General features: G+C 35.5%; 2 protein-coding genes across 3 annotated transcripts in view; both read right to left on the minus strand.

Moving 5' to 3' along the window:
- Positions 1-22,859, minus strand: part of LOC114531487 — a 349,117-nt gene that overhangs the window by 183,275 nt on the left and 142,983 nt on the right. The gene's annotated exons all lie outside the window — the stretch shown is intronic.
- LOC114531460 lies at positions 1,716-5,879 on the minus strand. Of its 2 annotated transcripts, XR_003687850.1 has the most exons (3): positions 5,314-5,879; positions 2,262-2,486; positions 1,716-2,159 (listed from the first exon to the last, which is right to left on the minus strand). XR_003687850.1 is itself a non-coding variant. In XM_028553070.1 (2 exons), exons 1-2 carry the CDS (start codon positions 2,467-2,469, stop codon positions 2,059-2,061), a joined length of 309 nt encoding a protein of 102 aa, XP_028408871.1. In that variant the 5' UTR covers positions 2,470-2,644; the 3' UTR covers positions 1,716-2,058. The 2 variants fall into 2 exon arrangements, 1 of the variants encoding a protein (XP_028408871.1); XM_028553070.1 differs by lacking the exon at positions 5,314-5,879 and having other exon boundaries at positions 2,262-2,644.

The following is a 22,859-nucleotide window of genomic DNA, read 5'->3' on the forward strand; positions in this document are numbered from 1 at the left end:
TCTCCAATAACATATATTGTGAGTGTAAACGGACAAATCCGCATACAGAGACAACTAAAGTGTAGTGTAAACACCTGACGAATCCGATACATGAGTGTAAATTACAATGAATCCGGATAATTTTACAAATCCGGAAACTTTCGTTCTAGTGCAAACGGGGTCTCAATCTGTGAGCAGGCTAGCAAATCTGGCTTACCCAATTACTTGCCCAGCGATTACGCCACAACCATGCAGTCACCGGTGTCGATAAAAACACGCGCGTAAAAAACAAAGAAGCACCACATGCGAGACATTAGCTATGCATAATCTGTGGTCCAAAATAGCGTTGCCATTCTTACCATTTACAACGCCTTAAATGATGCAATTAAACCAAGCTAAATATCTTTGTACATGAATAAACCTCCGTAGCCGTAACTAAACTGTTAATCATTTTTTTTTACTTATCATGTAAATCACATTGCTATTATGTTGTTTTCGAACAAAATAAAGTTTAATCAATATATGCTTCTATAAAGATTGATTGTTTGAGGTTGCCCCACAGTGCTCGAATAATAGCGTAGTGTACCAATATTCAGTTATTAACGACTTTAGTGTTTAAATTTTGATACAGCTAGGTTACATGCAACTATTATATTACATGACGAATTACTACAATGCCAAAAAATTTTCAGGGTTTCGACTTGTCGCAACAGGAGTGAACAAAAATGTGCTAGAACCCATGAAAATGTTTTTAACAATGCTGTTGCCTGTTGAACCTTCTCGAACCATCAATGTTGCTGCATTCATGATTAATATTGTTTATTACTTGTGGGCCATTCACACAGACCCCCAGACGGGTTTTTACACTCAATTCTTGTCTCTATTATGATTCGGCTAATATCAAACTGTGTGTAAATGCAAACGGAAATTTACACTTGCGCACCATCGTGCAATATCATCGCCTTCCACTTACTTTTCTTACCTCCCGCCATTTTGTATTGAATAACATGTCTATATATGATTCTGCTCCGCTGGCATTTTCTTTTCTGTAAACCAAGTTAAATATAGTCTAAATGAATTAATAAACCTCCGAGTGGCGTAACGGACAAAAACGGACAAAGATGGCGCTCTTTGGTATATTTGTACTTTCGATTTCCGGACATTTTGCTTTAAATACAAAATTTAGGACGCGTAGAACTTCATGCAAGAATTACTAAGAATAACTTAGTTATGTTCGTTATAGAGGTAATAGAACATGGATAATAGAATAGAAAATTCAGCCACCATGGTCGATGGATACTCCATTATTTCATCTAACATCATTAATAACGTGTTCCAAAGAATTTTGAACATTTCCAAACTTGTAATTTTCCGCATATATTAGCGAAATTAACAAAATTCTGCGGATTTTTAATTTTTTTTTTTAAAAATAGCTTTTTTTGCGGACACAACTCCACTGTCCGCATAAAAAGGATTTTTGTTTTAGAGGTATAAGGATTCCACTGTCCGTCGGTTTCAAACAGATAGGCGGGATGTCCGAATTTCGGAAACCCCTATATCTCAATTTGAGAGACATATAGGGGTGTCCGAATTTCGGAAACTCTATATATCTCAATGTGAGAGACATATAAGGGTGTCCGAATTTCGGAAACCCCTGTCTCTCAATATAAGAGACATATAAGGGTGTCCGAATTTCGGAAACCCCTATATCTCAATGTGAGAGACATATAGGGGTGTCCGAATTTCGGAAACCCTTATATCTCAATGTGAGAGACATATTGGGGTGTCCGAATTTCGGAAACCCTTATATCTCAATGCGAGAGACATATAGGGGTGTCCGAGTTACGCAGTGCATTGTATCTACAATTATTCGGGTTATATTCTCTACGCAAGTCGAATGGGCAATGGTCAAGTGAAACCAATTTAGAAGTATATTTTGTAAATTGCAAAGGAACATTCTGACAATTTAAAAAGTAAGTTGTCTTAATTAAATTTTCGTTATTGTATGTTTTCGCACGTAGAGCCGGGAATACCCAGCACACAATGAAGATATATAATATATATATAGATTTATAGGTTCTAAAGTTCTTTCAACTTTCGCCTGGCCTCTCGTTCCTCCTCTTCTGTTTTTACCAGAATGAGGCAATTGCGTTTGATCGTGACTGCTGCAACACCGCCAGCTGCAAGAAAAAGATTTGACAAAGATGATAATAAATGTTCAATACTGTACCAGGCGGGAAACGTATTATATTATTTACATATATTTAACGTATTATATATACCTTCGGGTAAATTAACATCCAATATCCAGTCACCTGAGTGACTGAACATTTCTACCAGCCGCAAACATGTCTCAAATTCTCTGTTTGCCGAATTGACACAAATGAAGTTTGGGACCTTGCCAAACGTGAAGTTGAAGTGTTCTGGCAGAATTCGCCCAGATACCGAAGCATGCATGAAGACAACAAATGCTTCAACAGTCTCGTTCATGCCTGCTAATATATTCCCTACAGAGTGAAAAAGGACAACGATTAACCATTAGCTACAGTATTCTGCTACATGAATTGCGTACACAGTAACATTTTCTGCATTGTTTGGACAGAAGGAGGCCAGCCGCTCTGCTTGTGTTTGTCAACATAACAGGAAATTGCGAGTGAAATTATACACACTTCAAATTCAAATTAAAGCAAAATAAGTCAACTATAGGTCCCCAGCAGGCTACGCTTTTACGTGCATCGAAACCTCTAAAATTTACGTGCATCAAGTGAAGTGCCAAAAATCACGCTTGATTGTGGATATATACTCCACAAACTGGAACAATCAGGAACACACACCACATGGTTGGCGGTTGCCTAACAAATTACTAACTATCATCTGTTTAAATTTATTTTTACGCCCCTTAATTTACAAAAAACTTTTCAATACTCATGACGTTCCCCTTTTGCCCATAAAAACCTAAATTTGTGTTTTCATGGCATTCACGCATTGCCTGTATGCATATCGCTTAAGCGCAAGGCTATATAAAAGGCATTTATTAATTTATATATAGTACTTTATTGGTATCAAAACAGTCTCGCCGGGACAAGGGTCTTGTATAATAAGGAGAGTGTTTATATACATTGATCACATACATGCAGTGGCGTAGCCAGCCTAAAGATTTTGTCCCGCTATCTAAATTTCAAGTTATTATAATTATTCCTGCCTTTATAAATTCATTGTTTTCACAGTCAATGAACACCAAAATATTAGCATAGCATGACAAATCGTCGAGCTGCCTAGGCTACTGCATACATTCAGCTGCATACTCGTACTTTACTCGTACTACGACACCGACATTGTCATTTTATTCAATCCCTATAAATAATGACATGCCTACTTCGTTTTTTCTCGGGCAAACAGGGATCATATACGAAGCGCCAATGAAACAAAATGAAAACGCAGCGCGAAAATGGAATTTCAGCGGTAACCAAATATAGATAACGACAGTCTCAAGCAATTTGATCACACATATAACTATATATACATGTGCATAGCATGCCTTTAAATAAAGCCTTTATATATGCTATATTTTTCTTCCAGCCTATAGCTTTGCTCTTAAAAAGGAGGGTTTTTTCTTTCTTCCTACTATAAATCCGAGAAGCCTAAAGCTAGCTAATATCAAAAAGGTTTCAAAATATCGAAACTTAATTGCTGCCGCAGCGAGCGAGCCTGAAGCGAGCGAGCAAGGCAGCAGATCCTAATTTAGAAATGGGGGCGCAAATCAAAATTTGTCTTTGGCGCATTGCATGACGGTACCAGTGGCAGGGATGGAGGAACATATTTTATTTTGGGGGTGGCTGAATTTAAGTTCCGGCCATAGTTGACACGCTGAGAGCATATGTTATGTAGCGTGAGAGAGAAATAATTAACATTCACCTGAACACAATGTAGGATATTTCTTTTGTATTTTAGCAGGCGAACAGCAATTTGACGACCTTATTGTTGACGACCTTATTGTTACACGTTTGTGAAATTCTTTCATGTATTTTGGGGAGGGCTACGATTTTTACCTTGCGCGGTGCGGTGCGTGATACTACGTGTATGGTATGTTAATTTATATTGTGAATAAAGGTGAAAACGTGCTTTGGAACATTGTATTAGCGTATTCGGGTGCCAGTAGATTTTCGATATAAACGAAACATAATACTCTTGTCACCTGCGGTGAAAATTTTTGACGCATTGCATGTTGGAGTTGGTGTCAGGTTATACCATTCCACGTGTTGGCTGCATAAACTTTGGCGAATTTATTTCGAAGAAGGAAAACTATTTCGGTGAGTTTTTTGTAATCAAGTTCATATTTATTCAATGTTTTATTCATATTTAACTGTTCTTTTATATTTTATAAGTTGATATTTTAGACAGAAGGTGAAATTTACGTAATTCTACGTTTTGGCTACATATTATAGTACTGCGAAGTATTAGAGGTATAAGGTATTTTGGTGAGTTTTTTACTGTCGAGTTCCTATTTATTCGATATTTTATTTATATTGTTAAACCATATACTTTACTATAGGCTTTTAGCCTTTTATGCCGAATTATGACTTAAATACTAGGATAGTGCATTTATTTGAGCGATCATTGAATATATCATTAAAAATTGCGTCTGTTTTGTTTGTTTAGCGCGCGGTGTTTATTAACTGTTCATTTATATTTTCCAGGTTGATATTTTGGTCCGAAGGCGAGGCTTCAACTATTGTTATATAATCGAGTCTTTGTTCTCAGTTGCATCAGTAATTGAATGCATTGATTTTTGAATTTTTGTCAGTCATCTGTCATCAGTTGCTGACTCTTTTGTTTTGTTGCTGTATTTGCGCCTCGTTTTTGTGTCTTGTTAAGACACTCACTAGATCATCAAAAGTTTATTTCATGTGTGTTTTTGTATCTCATTGGATTCGTCGTATCCGTTACAGCAAAAGATGGTTGACACGGAAGAACTGCACTTAACAGAAACAACATTTTCATAACGTTTTAATAACTATATTGAGCGATTTAAAAACATAATTGACAAATTTAAGTTCTAGCTGTTGGGGGCTCCGTTGCATAAAAAACACTTTATTGATAGGTTTCGTAGAACATTTCTGTTCTGGAACAATATTGTTTTTGTCATTTTCTTTAAATAATGATAATAAGCTGAGGCTAAGCACTTTGTTCTATATTTTATATTTCCAATCTCTTCTTGAACGTAAAAAAAAATTACCGTGGTTATGATTTCTGTTCTTCTAAAAGTTTAATGTTTTCATTGCATGGCTTACTCACAGGCAGCACTCCCTACCCTATGGGTACCCTAGTACATACCTTAATTGAGAGGCTTATTATCCTCATTTTTCACGCCGGCAGCACTGATGATACTCGACGCCTGTCTTTGCTAGCGGCTTTCCAGCAACATATACATACGCCTTTCCTTGCCTTACGCGAACCGACCACTTTTTCATTTGTGGCATATCTATATATATAAACTCCCTCTCAAAACTACTGGCATTGACAATTGAAGCTCAATATGTTGGATGTGGGAAGAGCGCGCGTGCGAAGTATATCATATGAACATTACACCTGGTCAAAGCGGTAAACTCAACCAATAACAAAGAAAAGTTTTTTCCGTTGTCAGAGAGTTAATTAATAGGAATATCCTAATCCAATCAGTGGACTGTAAAATAAAACAGGTTGTCAGACAACAAGGAATCACCTTCGAGCTTCGGCGCAATTTACTGATATATATATATATATATGAACCAATATCACCAGCATTGTCTTTGTTATCTACGAATAAGAAAGGACCAGCGCCAGCCACCAGCAGCTCACCCGGTTTTGATATAAGATTTAGTGACAGTGAAAAATCATCTCCTCTCATGATTCAGAGGAAAAAGTAAGAGCATCATGAATTAATAATGCCATATAATTATACATATACTTTTAATTTTTTTCCCTATCTTATGTATACAGTTTCAAACTCACTTGAAGCTTCTCCTTCATCAATCCCAACTAGTACAGATCTGCCCGAAGAATTTTCCTCACCATTTTCTGTTGGGTTAAGTAGCGACGCAAATAGATCTTTTATGATCCTTTATGATCTTATATGAAACTAAGCTAAATAGAAAGGCATTGGCGATTGCTATATATTTTATCATATTTGGTTTTTGAGTGAAAATTTGGTTTCAGGTTTCAGAGCGATTTCTTAATTTGTGCTCTATTATGTGAAATAAGAATGCAAATTTTTGTTATTTGATTTTAGATCTTTCGTGTAATCGTTTGCCACACGATACGCCGTTAGCATATGTACCAAGTAGGAGCCCAAAAAAAGTCTAGAGAGCTTTACAATACGATTCAACCGATAGCAGTGGTAAGCGATAAATTCTTATGATATTTTGCAAGTGATTTTATTATATAAACACGCGATAATAATACTTCTGTATCCTGAGACACCATTCTGCAAATTTTCATATCCCAAGCCGACTTTGCGTGCGCTCAACAATTGAAATATCTGGTCACTGAGGATTTACAGTTACATTATTCCCGGCGCTTGTTTGTGCGTGAATCAATATGTTAGATTATAATTTTGTTCCCCAAGACCAGAAAGGCGTAAAGATTGTTAAATATAAACCAATGAATTACAGGCTGTAAAAAAACGCAATCACCAATATATTCATGAATATTTAAGTGAATATTAAGCGGATTTTTATGATCTTTGGCACTCGATCAAGTTCTAAAGTTCAAAGGGTCTTTACTTCGGGTGGAATTATACGTTTGAAGACCCTGCCACGCTGCTCCCTGGTTATATTGGCACATAACTTCATACATGCTAGAGTACTCATTTAAATTAATTATTTTAAAGACACACGTGGGGATAAATGGAACACCATACCCATGTAAATGAGAATGGATACTTTCGATTTTAGGATAAGGCGTTTTTCCATTACGGGCGAAGCGCGCTTAGATTTTTAAAGTAAAATAAAACGATCGGGGCTGTATATATCTAAGCACTGCTAATGCATGTCAACTTGCAATTCGATGATGACATGCAGTTTTTCCGCCAATACATACAAAGCTAAAATGTGTCACCAACAACAGCTAACACTATATGATTAAACCCAGAACTGGATACTTTATACATATAAAGGGTGCGGATAAATGCATGTAGTTCAGGGACACCATGATAAACATAAAATCTTTAATTCAAATCAAAATGCCAAAATTCATTAAAATGGCAAAACGGATAATTTATACGCTATCAGTCGCGCCAAACTAAACTTTTAGTAATATTTTAAAACTCTCAAAATATGTCAAAATTTTCAATAGGACTAAGATATTTTCTTTGCGCATATTTCAGTAAAAAATGATTCGGAGGAATTAGCTCGAGACTGGTTTGTGAAGTTTTGAATTCAAGTTGCATTACTGGAAAGGTACATATACCACGATCTGGCAACCCTTCATGGTTACGAGCAAAGATGGTGAAATACCTTGGACAGACACTCTTCTAAAAGATTCAGTCATTCTCTGCTCGTTCGAACTTGACGATAACAGACATCTCCAAGAAAATACCAGAAAATATTTAAAACGGTGGTACCGGGAGGAAGCTAAAAGGGCTAAGGGTCTGGATTAATTTAAAAAACAAAATATTTTCTACGCTTGTACCTATAATTATACAGACGCAAGATGCTAAATTTTTAAGTGCAGAACCATTGGAGAATATTACCCTCAATATCATTATCGCATGCTAACTAAAATGTATGCCAACATTCAAGTGACTCATTTATCTTCAGGAATAATCACTGATATGAATAATAAAAACTCCCTAAGTATGGACTGCATTGTTTTGAGCTTTTATATTAACCCATTAACCCATTGTAGATACAGTGCACTACGTTACTCGGTTACCCCTATATGTCTCTCACGTTGAGATATAGCTAGGGGTTTCCGAAATTCGGACACCCCTATTTGTCTCTCAAATTGAGATATAGGGTTTCCGAAATTCGGACACCCCTATTTGTCTCTCACATTAAGATATAAGGGTTTCCGAAATTCGGACACCCCTATATATCTCTCGCATTGAGATATAGGGTTTCCGAAATTCGGACACCCTTATATGTCTCTCACATTGAGATATAAGGGTTTCCGAAATTCGGACACCCCTATATGTCTCTCACATTGAGATATAAGGGTTTCCGAAATTCGGACACCCCTATTTGTCTCTCAAATTGAGATATAGGGTTTCCGAAATTCGGACACCCCTATTTGTCTCTCACATTAAGATATAAGGGTTTCCGAAATTCGGACACCCCTATATATCTCTCGCATTGAGATATAGGGTTTCCGAAATTCGGACACCCTTATATGTCTCTCACATTGAGATATAAGGGTTTCCGAAATTCGGACACCCCTATATGTCTCTCGCATCGAGATATAGGGGTTTCCGAAATTCGGACACCCTTGTGTATTTGTAAAAATTCTACTGGTAAGTATAGTTTTCGTAAGTACTAATTTTTCCTCAGATTTTCTCGCTTTTTATTGATTTTGGAGCCATAGTTGGTTCACTCCGCTAAGATTTTCGAAAAACAGTAAAAACGAGGGCACAGTTTTCTTAGTCCGCGAGAAATAGGCTTTTTCACCAACGAAATTTTAACATATATCCGCAAGAAAATGACTTTTATAATGAAACTGACAGTGAAGTCCGCTGGATTTAGTAATTTAATGATATTTTTGCGGAAAAAAATCAAAATTCCGCAGAATTTAGCAAAATTTGGCTAATTATGGCGGAATTTTAAAGTTTGGAAAATGACAAATTTCATTGGAAGGCGTTTAATGCTGCATTTTCCTTTGCAATCAACCTCACACCCTGGGCCTATCTTTAGCACAACAATTTTTTTTAACCTGAAATTTTTATGTGATACATTGACACGCCGTTTTTCTCTAAGAATCGTGGCGATGAACGGCAGTCAATGGGGGCCCTCTGGGCCCATAGTTCTAACCTTACCTTACGTCCGTTATTCCACTGAAACCTCCGTTGCCGTAGCTAAACTAGCACAATACTGAATATTTTTCTCATACATGTAAATCACATGACATGGACAAATCACATTAAAATTATTGCTCTCGTAACGAATTATAATAGCTACATCGTGAAACATGCATCCTGCTGACAATGTCGGTTAGTCTTAAGACCAACAACTAAAATTACGGCTCGTGCTTTTTTACGCTTTCCGAAAGTCTCGCAATTTCCGAAGTGCAGTATCACACAATCCTGCACGGAAAACCATTTAGTATTTTCTTTATAAAATAACTACAACGAAACGATGTTCAAATTCCTAGCGCAAAGCGGCATTGTAAGCTTTCCCTGCAAGATTGTCTCGTACTGCACGCCTACGAACCAATCAAATTGCGTGTTTCATTGTAGTTATTATGTAATTGTTGATATCATCTGTGATATACCTATATGTGTCCAACTGCCCATTTCAATTATTTTTCAATCCGATCTTTTCCGGTCTTAAAACTGTATATCAATTATTTTTTAATTAAGAAAACAATCCATCCTAACTGTATACAAACAATTTCTCTTAGCTTCAAATCTTAGGGCGGATTTCCACTTACAGCGAAATCGTTCGCTAGCGAAATATTTGCATATTTTCTTTTGAATTTTAACAGCATAAATAAATTAGTTCGACTTGACTGTTTCGAATTCAAAAGAAAATATGCAAATATTTCGCTAGCGAACGATTTCGCTGTAAGTGGAAATCCGCCTTTAGTATTACTGAAAAGACGCCGTCCCTCCGGCTAAAACATTAGTACACTGTATGCATTATGCACACTGTATGCAACTAATGTTGATATATGTCCTAAAGCAATCATAATAGCTAGTATTTAAGAATTAAAAAACGAGTCGCGTGCCTTTATGGTGTAATAATGCACGATGGGGGAATGTTGGGAGAATACGAGAGAAGCTTGTAAAACACGAGGCGTAGCCGAGTGTTTTACAAGCTTCTCGAGTATTCTTCCAACATTTCCCCGAGTGCATTATTACACCATAAAGGCACGCGACGAGCTTTTTTAATTCTTTTATAATATAAGAAGAAATTATAGGGCAACAACAAAATTTATTTATCAATAATGAAATTCTCCTTACATGCTATTTAAGATGTTGCTTAGCAACAAAAACTTCAAAAGCCAGAAGCGTGCATTATGGCCTCACAATGCACGCGCGGTAGCCAATCAAATTGCTCGTTATATCATACTTATATTATAAACAGTAATAATTATCATGCAGGGTTTTTCCGCTTAAAACTGTATAGAACTAGTAGAAGTGTAGAACGTATTATATAATACCCCGTAAATTGGTTGAATTGAACGTAAATTGGTTGATGACGATCACGTGATATTGAATAGAAAGTCCCATTTCCCCAGAGTGCAATGGAAAGCGTTCCATTGCACTCTCCAGAATGCAATTGTACTATACATTTTGTTCCATTGCACCCTTAATGCTTTCAGTAAATACCATCCATCAAAATGCTTCTCGCACATATGGTTGTTGATCCATACAGTATGTTTTTTAATAAATTATATTTTTGAAACGAGACAGTCTATTTTGGTATTATATAAAACAAATAATGAATGTTTTCATTCGTGCAATGGTAAAAATATCTTCACTTGGTGAAAGATGGAATGTTTCATTCAACTCGGCTATCGCCACGCCATTGCACACATAAACATTCATTATTTGTATACTATAGAAGTCAAGCTTGATTTAGAATAAAAGTTAAGGTTATTCCGTACGAGATAAAAAGTGTTCAAAAAAACGCACTGGTGAGCGTGAACTTTGCGAGGAAGAGTCATTTTAGACAAAAGAACGATGTTTTAGCTTTTCGAATATTGCGCTGTTTGTAATATATATATCGAAGAAAATTGGGAACATTGAGAATTTTACCTCTGCGTGCACGAAGGTAGACAAAAGACAACCAATTAATAACAATTATATAAAAGCTAGTTTTAACTTCAGTGATTATTAAAAGTTTTAAACGTGTTTATAATCCCAACAAGGATATCAGCTAGAGATACAAGAAAGCAAAAGCCCTTTGACTGTTGTATTTAGCGAAAGAAGGAATCCTGGTTTGGAGTATAGTGTCGGGTCTGCGATAAAAACTCGTGATATTGATGTAAAGCTGAACTACTGTAGTGTTTTTAGCAAAACTTATGAGACTTATGACATGCGCTGGAGATTTTCGTTCACAAATTATGCTGGCAAACGCCAAACTGCTGATGAACTGCTACACGGCAAAATCATTATCATATTGTCGCATCATGAGTGAATAATGTTGTGCTATGTCATTGAGCCCATAGACAGGTGCTGTTAACAATGTTGTTAAACCTTGTTCGAGCATCAATGATGCTGCATGAATATTAACAATTTTGCAACAACAGTTGATGGTTGAATAAAATTTAACAACTATTTGAGAATAATGTTGTTCACAGTGTGCAGTGCAACATTGTTTATACTCTTCTCCTAAAGAACTCCACGTGTTTAATTAAAAGACTTTTACATGCGTTCATGGAAACGGAAATTTACACTTACACAAAACCATTAATAACATCGCATTTCATTTTGCTTACGTGAGTGCGTATTGCGCTTAATACAATTTTCTAGAAATAACGATAAAAACTTGAGTTGTGCTAAAAAGTAAACAAAACGGCAAAAAAATTGCTAGACTTACTTTAGTTAAACATGCATAATGAATTCTTACTTTTCCCATTAAATCTTAAATGGCGAAAACTTACAGTCACTTTTTCAAAACCTTAATTGCCTTAGCATTCAGTGACTTCATTGAGTTCTTCTTGGTTTATTATGGACTGCTTACTTGCATAAATTTGATAAAAAGTGCAATTTCCTACCACGATAAACTACGATAACAAACTGAGTTGTGCTAAAAAGTGAAGAAAAAAATAATATATAATAGACTTATTATAGTTAAAAGGCATAATAATGAATTCTCGCTTATTTCAGTGATATCTCACACAGCGTTAAATGATCATTGTTCAATCATCACTTTTTAAATCCTCAATATTGCTCTAGCATTCAGTGACTTCATTGAGTTCATCTTGATCTATTAGCTCACATCTTTCATCACTTGCTTTGACAGTTTTGCCAACAGCTGATCCTTGATTCTTATTGTCGTCAAAAATTCCAGAATGTAAATCGTCTTTTGACACCAACTGCAAGTTTTCATTGTCACGGGGTGGTCTGTACGATCTTCTACGTCGACGTCGTATCAATATTACCAGCAGTATTATTCCAAGTAATAAAATTAGACCAACAATGATATAAGCCAAGTTCGGAAAAGACAAAAATTCGTTTTCCTGTGATCCTAATTTCCGGTTGAGAATTTCTTTTTCTGCCGATGATAAAGTAATGGAAATAATAAGGCACATACGTAAACACAAGTGAGACCTTAACAAACAGGTTCAGCATTTTGATACTATTTTTCAGATATAAATTTTTGTCTGTCGTGTTGTTCTACTTATCATGCATATCTCGTATCCTGTTATTCTCTCAATCATTGTTGTAAATAATTATGAATATGATACATGCAAGATGATACTCAATGAATAACGTCTGCTTTATATATTCAACAATGTAAATAACTAACTCATTCGCACTGTAGATGGCTAATGGTTAAGTCAAAGCAAGTTTGCTATTAAAGATTTTGTTGTTTATTTCAAATGCTTAATTACTCTTTTGCTATTCAGATCATATGGTAACATCAAAAGAGCCTTGATTTTTTGAATACGGTAATAAAATAGGTTTCAAAATTTAAACATCCAGTTTCGTGTAAGTATAACCTAATAGCAACACTAAATGTACGGTATGACGATTCTCCATTATTATAAAAACATTTACTATGATTATTAAAAATAGATACCTTCACAATTATACCCATCTCCTGTGAAGCCCTCTTTGCAATTGCACTCAAATGATCCATTAGTGTTTAAACAATCTGCATTTGAATCACAAGACACCTCTTGTTCGATACACTCGTTAATATCTGGAACAAACGTGATATTTTTAACATTGAAAAATTTATCAACACTGGTAATTGCATACTGCAAAAAAATTGAACAGAACGTTAGAAAGGCATTATAAAGAAATGGAATCTGGATCATTCAATCTGGATTGGACTTTTCTCCGATTAACTAAATTTAAAACTATGAATGGTTGAAAACAGCACACCAAATTTGGAATGTTTCATTTGAAATAAATTGTTGTAAAGTGTGAAAAATATCGCAATTATGAAATGATTTAAATGTAATGCCGATTCTAGCTAATGTTTAAAATTTTTCGGAAACAAGTACAGTCGTAAAGATGAAATGAAATCACCCGTTTGCCTGCTGTACTACGTTGCATAAGCTATAGACTTTCACAGCTTTTCTAAGTGAAAGCTAATATTTCAATATACTACAGCTAAACTTCCAAAACAGCACAAATAATTTAAATAACCAGGCACTAAATGTCAAATGCTGTTTTTCTTTTTTTGAAATCATGCAGTCGACTCCATAAAAGATTCAAATTCATAATTAATTGTTATGTCAAAACTCCGATAATTACTCTTTAAGAACTCTTTTTCAAGTTAAAACATAGGTTAAAACGATGATGATAAGCCGTATATAGTTGGTTAGGTCTTTGCAAAACGACACACCAAGCTCATAAGATGCATTATTTTGTACAGCAAACACGAAATAAACAAAGTTGACACCTACCACTTCAAGTAATATAAACTATACGAGTTGCTAGTAATATTTTAATCTCTTCCCAATGTTTATATCATTTTATTCGATTCCACATTTCATATTCTGTTTTATACGAAATATTTCTTAAAAAAAATAGTTTGCGAAATGATTGTCATTATTTAAAAAAATAATTGTTGACGTTTTTCATAGAAATAGAAACATTTTGTTTTTATCACGCGTTCAAATTTTGCGCGTACGCACGAGTACCATGACCATTGACTGTACAACGTCCACGGTCCATGACATAGAATTTGGACAACTTTGGATTCGACTACGTTCTCCCGGGTTCCGGGTGTATAATTCCTAATCACCAGCCGGAATTAGTGCCTCACACGGTGATCCGCACCAGCTTGGGTAAAAAATTAATAAATTTCAACTGTAAATTATTTATTATATTATTCTATATAAAAACAGTAGTATCATGCGCGAAAAAGAGGTACAAAGAGTTAACTCGGGTTTTAATTTCCCAACTCATCGTAAAATTATTAATTTTAATAGCAGTTGTAAGAAGAAAGTCCTTTGGCTTCATCAAGACTTTAGTCATGCAGTTCTCCAATTCTTTCTGCAAGCTCTGGATTGCAGGTTTTTGTTGCAGGCAAAACACTAACCTTTGCAACTATGTCCATTCCCCGTGTATCCTTTCCAACAGTTGCATAAAAATGATCCAATAACATTGGTACAATTCGAATTAACGTCACAGCTGCCAGTAGGTGAAGAACATTCATCCATGTCTTGAAGGAAAAACACAAGAATGTCAGGAAATTAAATAAATATTCTTGTTATATGATAAATAAAAGTTTTGTCATTTTGCATTGTTTCTAAACGAATTGGAGTATATATACATGAGCAGGTTATGAACTTCGGGAACAGAGTATTCACTGACATAAATACTGCTGCTCATACAATAATTATTCCAAAGAACAGGCGAGGGCACCAATTTTGCTGGGAGTTAGGGATTACACCAAGGTATTGTAACGCAGCATGTGTTGTGTTTCGCACTGTTATAGCATGCAGGAGTATATAAAGTGCTAACCTTTGCAACTAGCTCCGTCTCCTGTGTAACCATGTTTGCATATGCACTCAAAACTTCCAACTGTGTTAACACAACGAGAATTATCACTGCAGTTGTCCAAACTTCGAGAACATTCATCAATATCTATGTAAATATAACAGAAAAGAACATATGCTTTCAATTTTAATGAAATATTACAAAAAAAGAAGCATGGGAAACGACGAAGTACTTTTATGTCAGCTTAATTTCGGTTAAATAATGGTCGCACACATAGGATATTATAGTGAAGGAAAAATTCCAAACCTTTTTATATTTTCAACAGCAAATTATGTAGCAAAAACCATGCACAATTTTCAGAATGTTACCTTTTAAACATTCCACAGCAGCGAATTCGGAATTGCTACAAGTATCGTTTGTCCAGCCATCGTGTGCACAACTGGTTATATTTTTTTCATTACCAGTACAAGATATTTTCTCCAGCCACATAGTTGTTGAAACGTTTTGTTGTGTTTGTCTTTTAAGGACGTTTAAAACATGAGCATAACCAAGTTCTCGACAAACAACCTCAGCAGCATTCCTATCCCAGCCATCCCCACAAACTGCTCCCCACAGTCCATCGTAGAAAACCTCCACGAGACCAGAACCATTTGAACTTGATTGCCCTTGTAACCTGACAGACATCGCTAAAGATTAAAAAAGAAATTCATGAAGGCGTAATCTAATTTTTATTAAACCACTTTGACAGCCGCTTATTTTGGGAAGTTTCTTTCGTTTGTCGGAATATTACCTGCAAATACTCGTAAATATGGCTTCCGGCCATTACGTCACTATTGGGTCACGCATAGTCTAGTCATACAATCGTCAAAATTTAATGTCTTAGCACGGGTTATTAGAAAATAGCTTGATATAAACAATGACTATGTTGATATCTTCATAACTCTCCATTTAGTCAAACCCCTTTACAGAGAGGTCACATAATTTGCGCGTTGGCCAATCATTTCCAGTGTGGAAAAGCCCTAATAACACGGGAACGTTTTCCTACCATGATGCAAAACATTTAGCACATTTTATACAATTGCAACTACTCGAAAACATTATTTTTACTTAAATTCTCTGGAGTCAAAAAAAGCAGACAAATGTTTCGCACTTGCCTAAAAATTTTCGGCCGTACAATTAAATTTAACGATTTAATTATAACACAATTACGCAAGTTTGCAATGGATCAATAGTTTGTATAAGATTTCAAGCAGAAGTCAGCTTTCCTATTTACCACGGCAAGCGGATCCATTCCAAAAATATCCCTTGTCACAACTGCAAAAATAAGATCCAGCAGTGTTGGTGCAATTTGAGCTAGCCAGACAATTGTCCAACGATAGAGAACATTCATCGATATCTAAAGAATAATAATAATGATTCAAATTAGACCGTATTACGTGAAAAACATTCGTTAACGTACCTATTTTACCTCATTGTGAGAATTGCAAAAACCTACCATTGCAGACCAAACCATTTCCAGTGTAACCAGTTTTACATTGACATATGAAACTTCCCCAAGTGTTAATACACGTAGCATTCCAGCCACATCGCCAACTGCTCAGACATTCATCTAAATCTGTGTAGAATAATCAAACCAGAGTATTAGAGAAAATTTTGTTTGTTGCATAGACATTGGATAATTTGCACAACTCCTCATCAAGCCGACAAAGATACCTGTTGAGGTACACTCTACTCCAGCATCTTTTCCATGGGTGCAGTTATAACCCCTCCTTCCTCGAACGTCGCGAAAACAACCAGACAGTTTTTGCTCATATCCAGTACAATCGACATCGTCGAACCAAATCGGCTCAGATGCAAATAGAACGCGCCTTCTTTCAAAAGCTCTAACAGCATACAAATAGCCAAGTTCACGACATGCAACAAGAGCATCATGTATATTCCAGTTATAGTCACAAATTGTTCCCCATTGTCCATTATTGAATACTTCCACAAGACCAGTTCCATTTGAACTTAATGGTCCTTTTAACCTGATATCTTTTCCTGTAAAGGAATCATCCACAATCAGGTTTGCTTAGGGATTATAACTACGGCAGATTTATCACATTCATGATCAAGTTCGACCATTTTCGTAATTCTATCTTGCGTTTGCTTCTATCGGAGCAAATTTTTTCAGTTTTGGATAGAGATAAACGTGTGTTATAAAATTACGTGCATGTTACCCACATTACACTGTGGTTTTGTCTGTGATTCCAAAAGGGTTTTAAAGTTTGCAAAGATTTAAAACAATAACAAGCTATACATGACATGGTGTAACACGTCAGACAACAAGAGCCAATAACTAAGGCTACTGTTAATAACCTTGAAAGCGGAATTGGTAGCCTATAAATCAATCTGCAATTATCATACGATTTTAAAATTAAATCGGGAAATTTTTACCTTTGCAAGAAGTTACATTTCTAGCTTCTTGATCATTACAAATACATTGATAAGATCCCTCTGTGTTGATGCAGCTTGAATTGGGAAGGCAGTTGTCAGTAGATAAAGAACATTCGTCTATATCTAGAACGAATGCATGCGTTATAGGTTGTGAAATTTACGAATAATTAATGAGGTTTATACCCAACCAAATTCTTTGAATTAGGTCATATTCACCCTGTATACCCCCCAAAAATAGGAGTAATAAATATGCAAATTAGTTACATACCCTTGTATCAGAAAAATACAACAATAGTTTTTGTAACTGATTTGCATATTTAATTATTTAAATCTTATTTATCACAAATTTATTTCACAACTTGTTCACAACACTCGCGGCCGTGTTGTATTGAGTATACAATCGCTCGCGAATATTACATATTATACTAGAAATACATGCATGCGGCAACCCCTCGCCTCGGTTAAATGAAATTAGTAAAGCATAGGGATGGTAACATGATAGTTTAAAAAAGGCGCATAAAGTAGAAGACCTCCATGGCGTGAGCATAGAAATTATAATCTATACGATTATAACATATTTTTCAAGTCAAGGCTGAGGAGCTTATAGCAAGACGAATGCCATTTGCAAATTTGGCTAAAATAAAATAGACACGTGATGTAAAAGGAACAATTTTTTGCATAAATGGACAATAACATATTTAATAAGTTGTATCGTACTTTTATTTAGTCTCTGCACTAGCAGATAGTGTCAAGAGGAAGATAATCCGGTAGCGGATATATAACCCCGATGTTGGTTCATTACTTTGTTATTGATTAATTTAAATGACTTTGCATTGAAAACTGGGTTTATTTATTAAAAATTAGATCCCATTACAAATGTAAAAATGAAAAACGACTAACCAGTGCAATTAATGCCACTTCCAATATAACCTTGATTACACTCGCATGAAAAACCACCAACAGTGTTAATACACCTGGAATTTTTGTCGCAGTTGTCCATTTTCAAAAAACATTCATCGATATCTAAGAAAAGAATAATTTAAACTTTAATAAATCTAAAAAGCTGTTGTTTTTTCCTATTGGACAAGGAACACGCGTTCACGCGTTTTTGAGCTTTGGAGCGAAGCACGGTTCGCTATAAATTTACAGAAAAGCGAGTTTGAAAGTGGCCATGTAACCTATTTGGGACACGTCGTCGGGCAAGGTCAAGTTAAGCCTGTCGACGCAAAGATCACAGCCATTGCACAGTCTCCCCAACCGACAACGCAGAAACATGTAATGCGTTTCCTTGGCATTGGCTACTACCAGGTTTGCCTTCGAACAGCTCAAGGAAATGCTTCAACGAGCCCCGGTTTTGTCTGCGCCCGATTTTACCCTTTCATTTAAATTAGCTGTCGATGCGAGTGACGCCGCAGCTGGTCGAAGGCAAGACCAGGACGAGACCAATTATCCTGTGTGTTACTTCTTCCGTAAGTTCAACAATAACCAACGAAATTACTCAACTGTGGAAAAAGAATGCCTCGCCCTTATTATATAAATGGCCCTTCAATACTTTAATTACGTATATAATTATGTCTTCTCTACCAACACCCGTTTATCGTGTTCAGCGATCACAACCCACAGTGGGTTGGTAGATTTTATGAATAAATAAGCCAAATATATTAACATAACATTTGTTTTCTTTGTTTAAAACAAAGGAATCAAAGGGCCGCCAATAACAATGTTTGGCTTATTTATTCAGTAACTTACCAACCCTGAACCCACTAGTCTTTCTCCACAAGCTCAAGAACAATAATCAGCGCCTGTTGCTGTGGAGTCTAATACTCTCCGAGTATAACATCAACATAATGCATATTAAAAGCCAAGACAATACTATAGCGGATTGCCTTTCACGGCCATAACTTCAAATGAACTGAACTATAAAAAAGAAAGTTCCCAAACGTTCTCTCTTTCAAGGTATTACGTCTAACTATTATTTCATTTTATAACAATTTATATAATATATATTTTTAATATAACCGTATAGCATTCTCTTCAGATTTACATGCATGACCAGCAAAAAAATCACAAAGATGAGTAAGCAAATCCACAACTTATCCCCCAAAGGCGTAACAAGGTGTCGGCCACAAACCATAATTATGTATATCGATCGTGCTACAACGCACTGTATAGCGTAGGGGAAATGACTTTTAGTTATAGCGCTTCCCCTAGCCAGGCGTATGAAGTCTGAGCACAATCAACCACGAGAGAGAAATGCATAAAGCATTCTGCGTAAGGCCTCAGTGCCCAAATATTATATTGCAAAAACAGAAGTACTAAACAAAAGCAGTTAAAGTTGAAGACAAGGCTTTGTGGAGATATATTATATTAATTTCTTAAGGACCAAATCGTATAGAGACGTTGATTACTGTTCTTGGAAAGTTGAGGAATAAATGATAGTTATAAAGATAATTGACTCAAATTGTGTTTGTTGCAAGTAGAAAAAGAACCAGAAGCGAGTAAATAATTATTATGATAGTTTATAGGACCTTTATAAAATAAGCAATCCCGTGGCGTTAATAGGAAATTTATAGGAAGTGAATAAAAAAGCAACCCTGTGGCGTGCGTTCCGCTCTGGTCACTTGGAAAGATTTTGAACATAATCACTATAAGCACTATAGTTTATAAAGATCCATTCAGAAGAGATGCGAAATTCAAAATCTACCCTACAGCTTCAAACCAGAGGCTTCAAACAGCGTGTAATATGCGTTGACTAATGTGAATATTTATGTTTTTGTATACCTGAATTAATTTTGATGTTCAAATGGTGAATGACGTTGGCGTGTCGATCGCCCATGACAATTTTTAAGAATAAAATAATTTATAAACAATGTTTTCGATTTGATTATGATAAAATATTCTTAACACTCACCTAATTTCAGTGAATTCTTGCTCCTTATATGACAATGTGACAAACCAGCGAAAGCGTGCAGGTTAATCGAACCGGCAAACGGCCAAGAAGTCAGACACAAACCAGCAAAATTATTCATTGAAAAAGCTTTTAATTGTCTCGCGGTAGAATTGTAAAACCACCTTGGTCTTGCATTTGGTCCATCACAATCGTGCGTGAGAATAACCATCCTCCATGACCTTGGGGTGTGAAGACATTTCCCAGTCTTCAATTCCTGAAGAACGTTTCCGTTAATGAAACGAAAATGGGCAGTTTGACGGGTTTTTGAAAATCCAACAAAATCGACGTTTTGGTATGTATAACGGTGCAAATATCCGTGGGTGTCTGAGCCAATTATGTACGTATTGTAGCCGGTAGCTAAACAAAAAAAAAATTTTGCGGTGATTTTGGATCTGGTGATTCAATCACCCAATTTCGATTCAAATGCATGGTTAAAAAATCTACCATTTTGAAGCTCCTTCAGCGTGTTATTTGAACAGGTAAATGGAGAGTTTTAATAACTTCTTATAGTTAAATGAGCACGAGGTCGGTTCAAAAAGATCTCGATCCGATATTTCTTGGTAAAGATCGAGCAAGCGAGGTTAATAAAAGTTTATTATATGGCGTAAGGATAGTATTTGCACATGAAAAAAACAAGAAATGCATCAATTCGTATTAGTAGCCTGGCACGCATTTGACAGAAACAAAAAGAAAATGTTGAATTAATACTTTTACCTAAACTGTCTGGAGACGTCTTATTAATTTCAAAAGCAATTAAATTTTCTCTTGAGCGTTTATTTGTGCCTTTTCATTCAGAATTTCTCTGTTTTGCAACCGCTAACGCCGGTCAATTACGGGAAAGTACTGACAAATGTATGACAATGCTTTGAAGTCATTAATCATGCAATTTCGTTTAAAATAACTTGAAATGGAATGAAGAAGGTATTTCAAATTAAGATAACCGAGTTAAAAAAACAGTTAAAATTTAAAAAGTGTTTCGAACTTCTCGTAGCACATTAACAGTTGAATATGATAGCTTGAGTTACTGTAATTGCAATTAAAAAATCATTTTACTTAAATGTCCGGCAAATCAGTTATTGAATAGTTACGAGTGCAAATTATTTTTACTATAATGCAACAAAAGAGCTACAAGAAAATTAGCTACATTTTAGAATAAACTTTCATTGCTGGAAGTATGTGTGAAGTGATTGCTTAAAAAGCGAGTATTTGTGGTGTAATAAATTTACCTGTTGTGACACATTCTACTCCAGCATCTCTGGAATGGCCGCAGTAACGGTCTCCTAGCGCCGATTGATGCGCACAACTATTCAGATCTGGCTCTTCGCCAGTACAGTCAACCTTGTTCAGCCATACATGACCAGATCCGGATGAAACATGTTTGCCTTGAAGAGCTCTAACGGCATTCAGATAACCAAGTTCCCGACATGCAACCCTGGCATCTTTAAAATCCCAACCGTCATCACAGACTGTCCCCCAGGTCCCTTTGCGGAAAACTTCAACACGGCCAACACCTTTTGAACTTGATGGACCTTGTAACCTAATGTTTCCTGACTGAACTGTGAAAAAGAGAAAAATTGTTGTTAAAAAAACAATATTTTCTAATTATATATTTATCAACATATTGTAAATAACTTTTATTTGGAAATGTAAATATTATCTATCACCTTTTTTAATTATATTGATCGTTAAAAATTGTAATTCAACAAAATAATCGCAATTCTTTACCTACCTTCGCAAGTTGATCCATTTCCAGCATGTTGATCATCGCATGTGCATAGATACGATCCGTTAGTGTTGCTACAATTTGAGCCTTGTAGACAATTGTGAGCAGACAGAGCACATTCATCTATATCTGAATGTTAAGTTAAATAGAATGTTGGTTAATATTTCTGGGAAATTTCTTTTGCGTTACCAAGAAATCTACAGCCAAAATTTTAAATCAAAATCACAATTTTTCAATATTCCTAAAATTGTAGGGAGCCACCGTATTTCATCATTAATTTCCGTTTTCATAATGACAAAAAGAAAATCAAATCAAAATAATTATTTGCCCGCAAAGACCAGTCAAGGCGTAGCATAAAACTTAGGAAGACGAGTTAAAACTGGTAACTAGCCACCGTTTGCAATTGGCTAAATTAAAAACAATTGCATGGGTCCACGTCAGCGTAACCGATATTTTGAATCATAATTTTTTTTCAAATAATATTATTCATTTGGATGGTGGTGAAAATATACGAAAAATTTACTCGTATTGTGAATTGATTCTGTATAATGCGGATTGTAAAAAATCTACGATTTTGAAGCATTTTTTGAGTGTTTTCGTCTTTGAACTGGTAAATGGGTAGATTTTGCGTTTTGTTTCATAAAGTTTAATATGTGCATTTACCAAAATGTTTATTACACCTCTTTGATATTATTCGTGATTCCCGTGTATTAATCGGAGATTACTGGACCAATCAGTGGTCAGAATTTGAATAATTATACTTAGAATGATTACATGATAATCAGTGATAATTATGCAATAAATAATTATATGATAATCAGTAAAACAATTATACTAAGGATGATTATGTACCTTCACACACTATCCCATTTCCAGTGTATCCCACATTACATGTGCACCAAAAAGAGCCCATTGTGTTAATGCAAGAAGCTTTCAAATCACAGTTGTTGTTAAGA

This window comes from Dendronephthya gigantea, unplaced genomic scaffold (assembly GCF_004324835.1).
Source record: "Dendronephthya gigantea isolate DGI-Jeju-01 unplaced genomic scaffold, DenGig_1.0 000072F, whole genome shotgun sequence".
NCBI classification, from domain to species: domain Eukaryota; kingdom Metazoa; phylum Cnidaria; class Anthozoa; order Malacalcyonacea; family Nephtheidae; genus Dendronephthya; species Dendronephthya gigantea.

Bases quoted from the DNA above. Each gene is read 5' to 3' on its own strand.
- LOC114531460 (XM_028553070.1), bottom strand. From the start codon at position 2,469: ATGAACGAGACTGTTGAAGCATTTGTTGTCTTCATGCATGCTTCGGTA. The intron at 2,160-2,261 runs GTATATATAATA...TTTTTCTTGCAG, and splicing joins GGATGTTAATTTACCCGAAG to CTGGCGGTGTTGCAGCAGTC.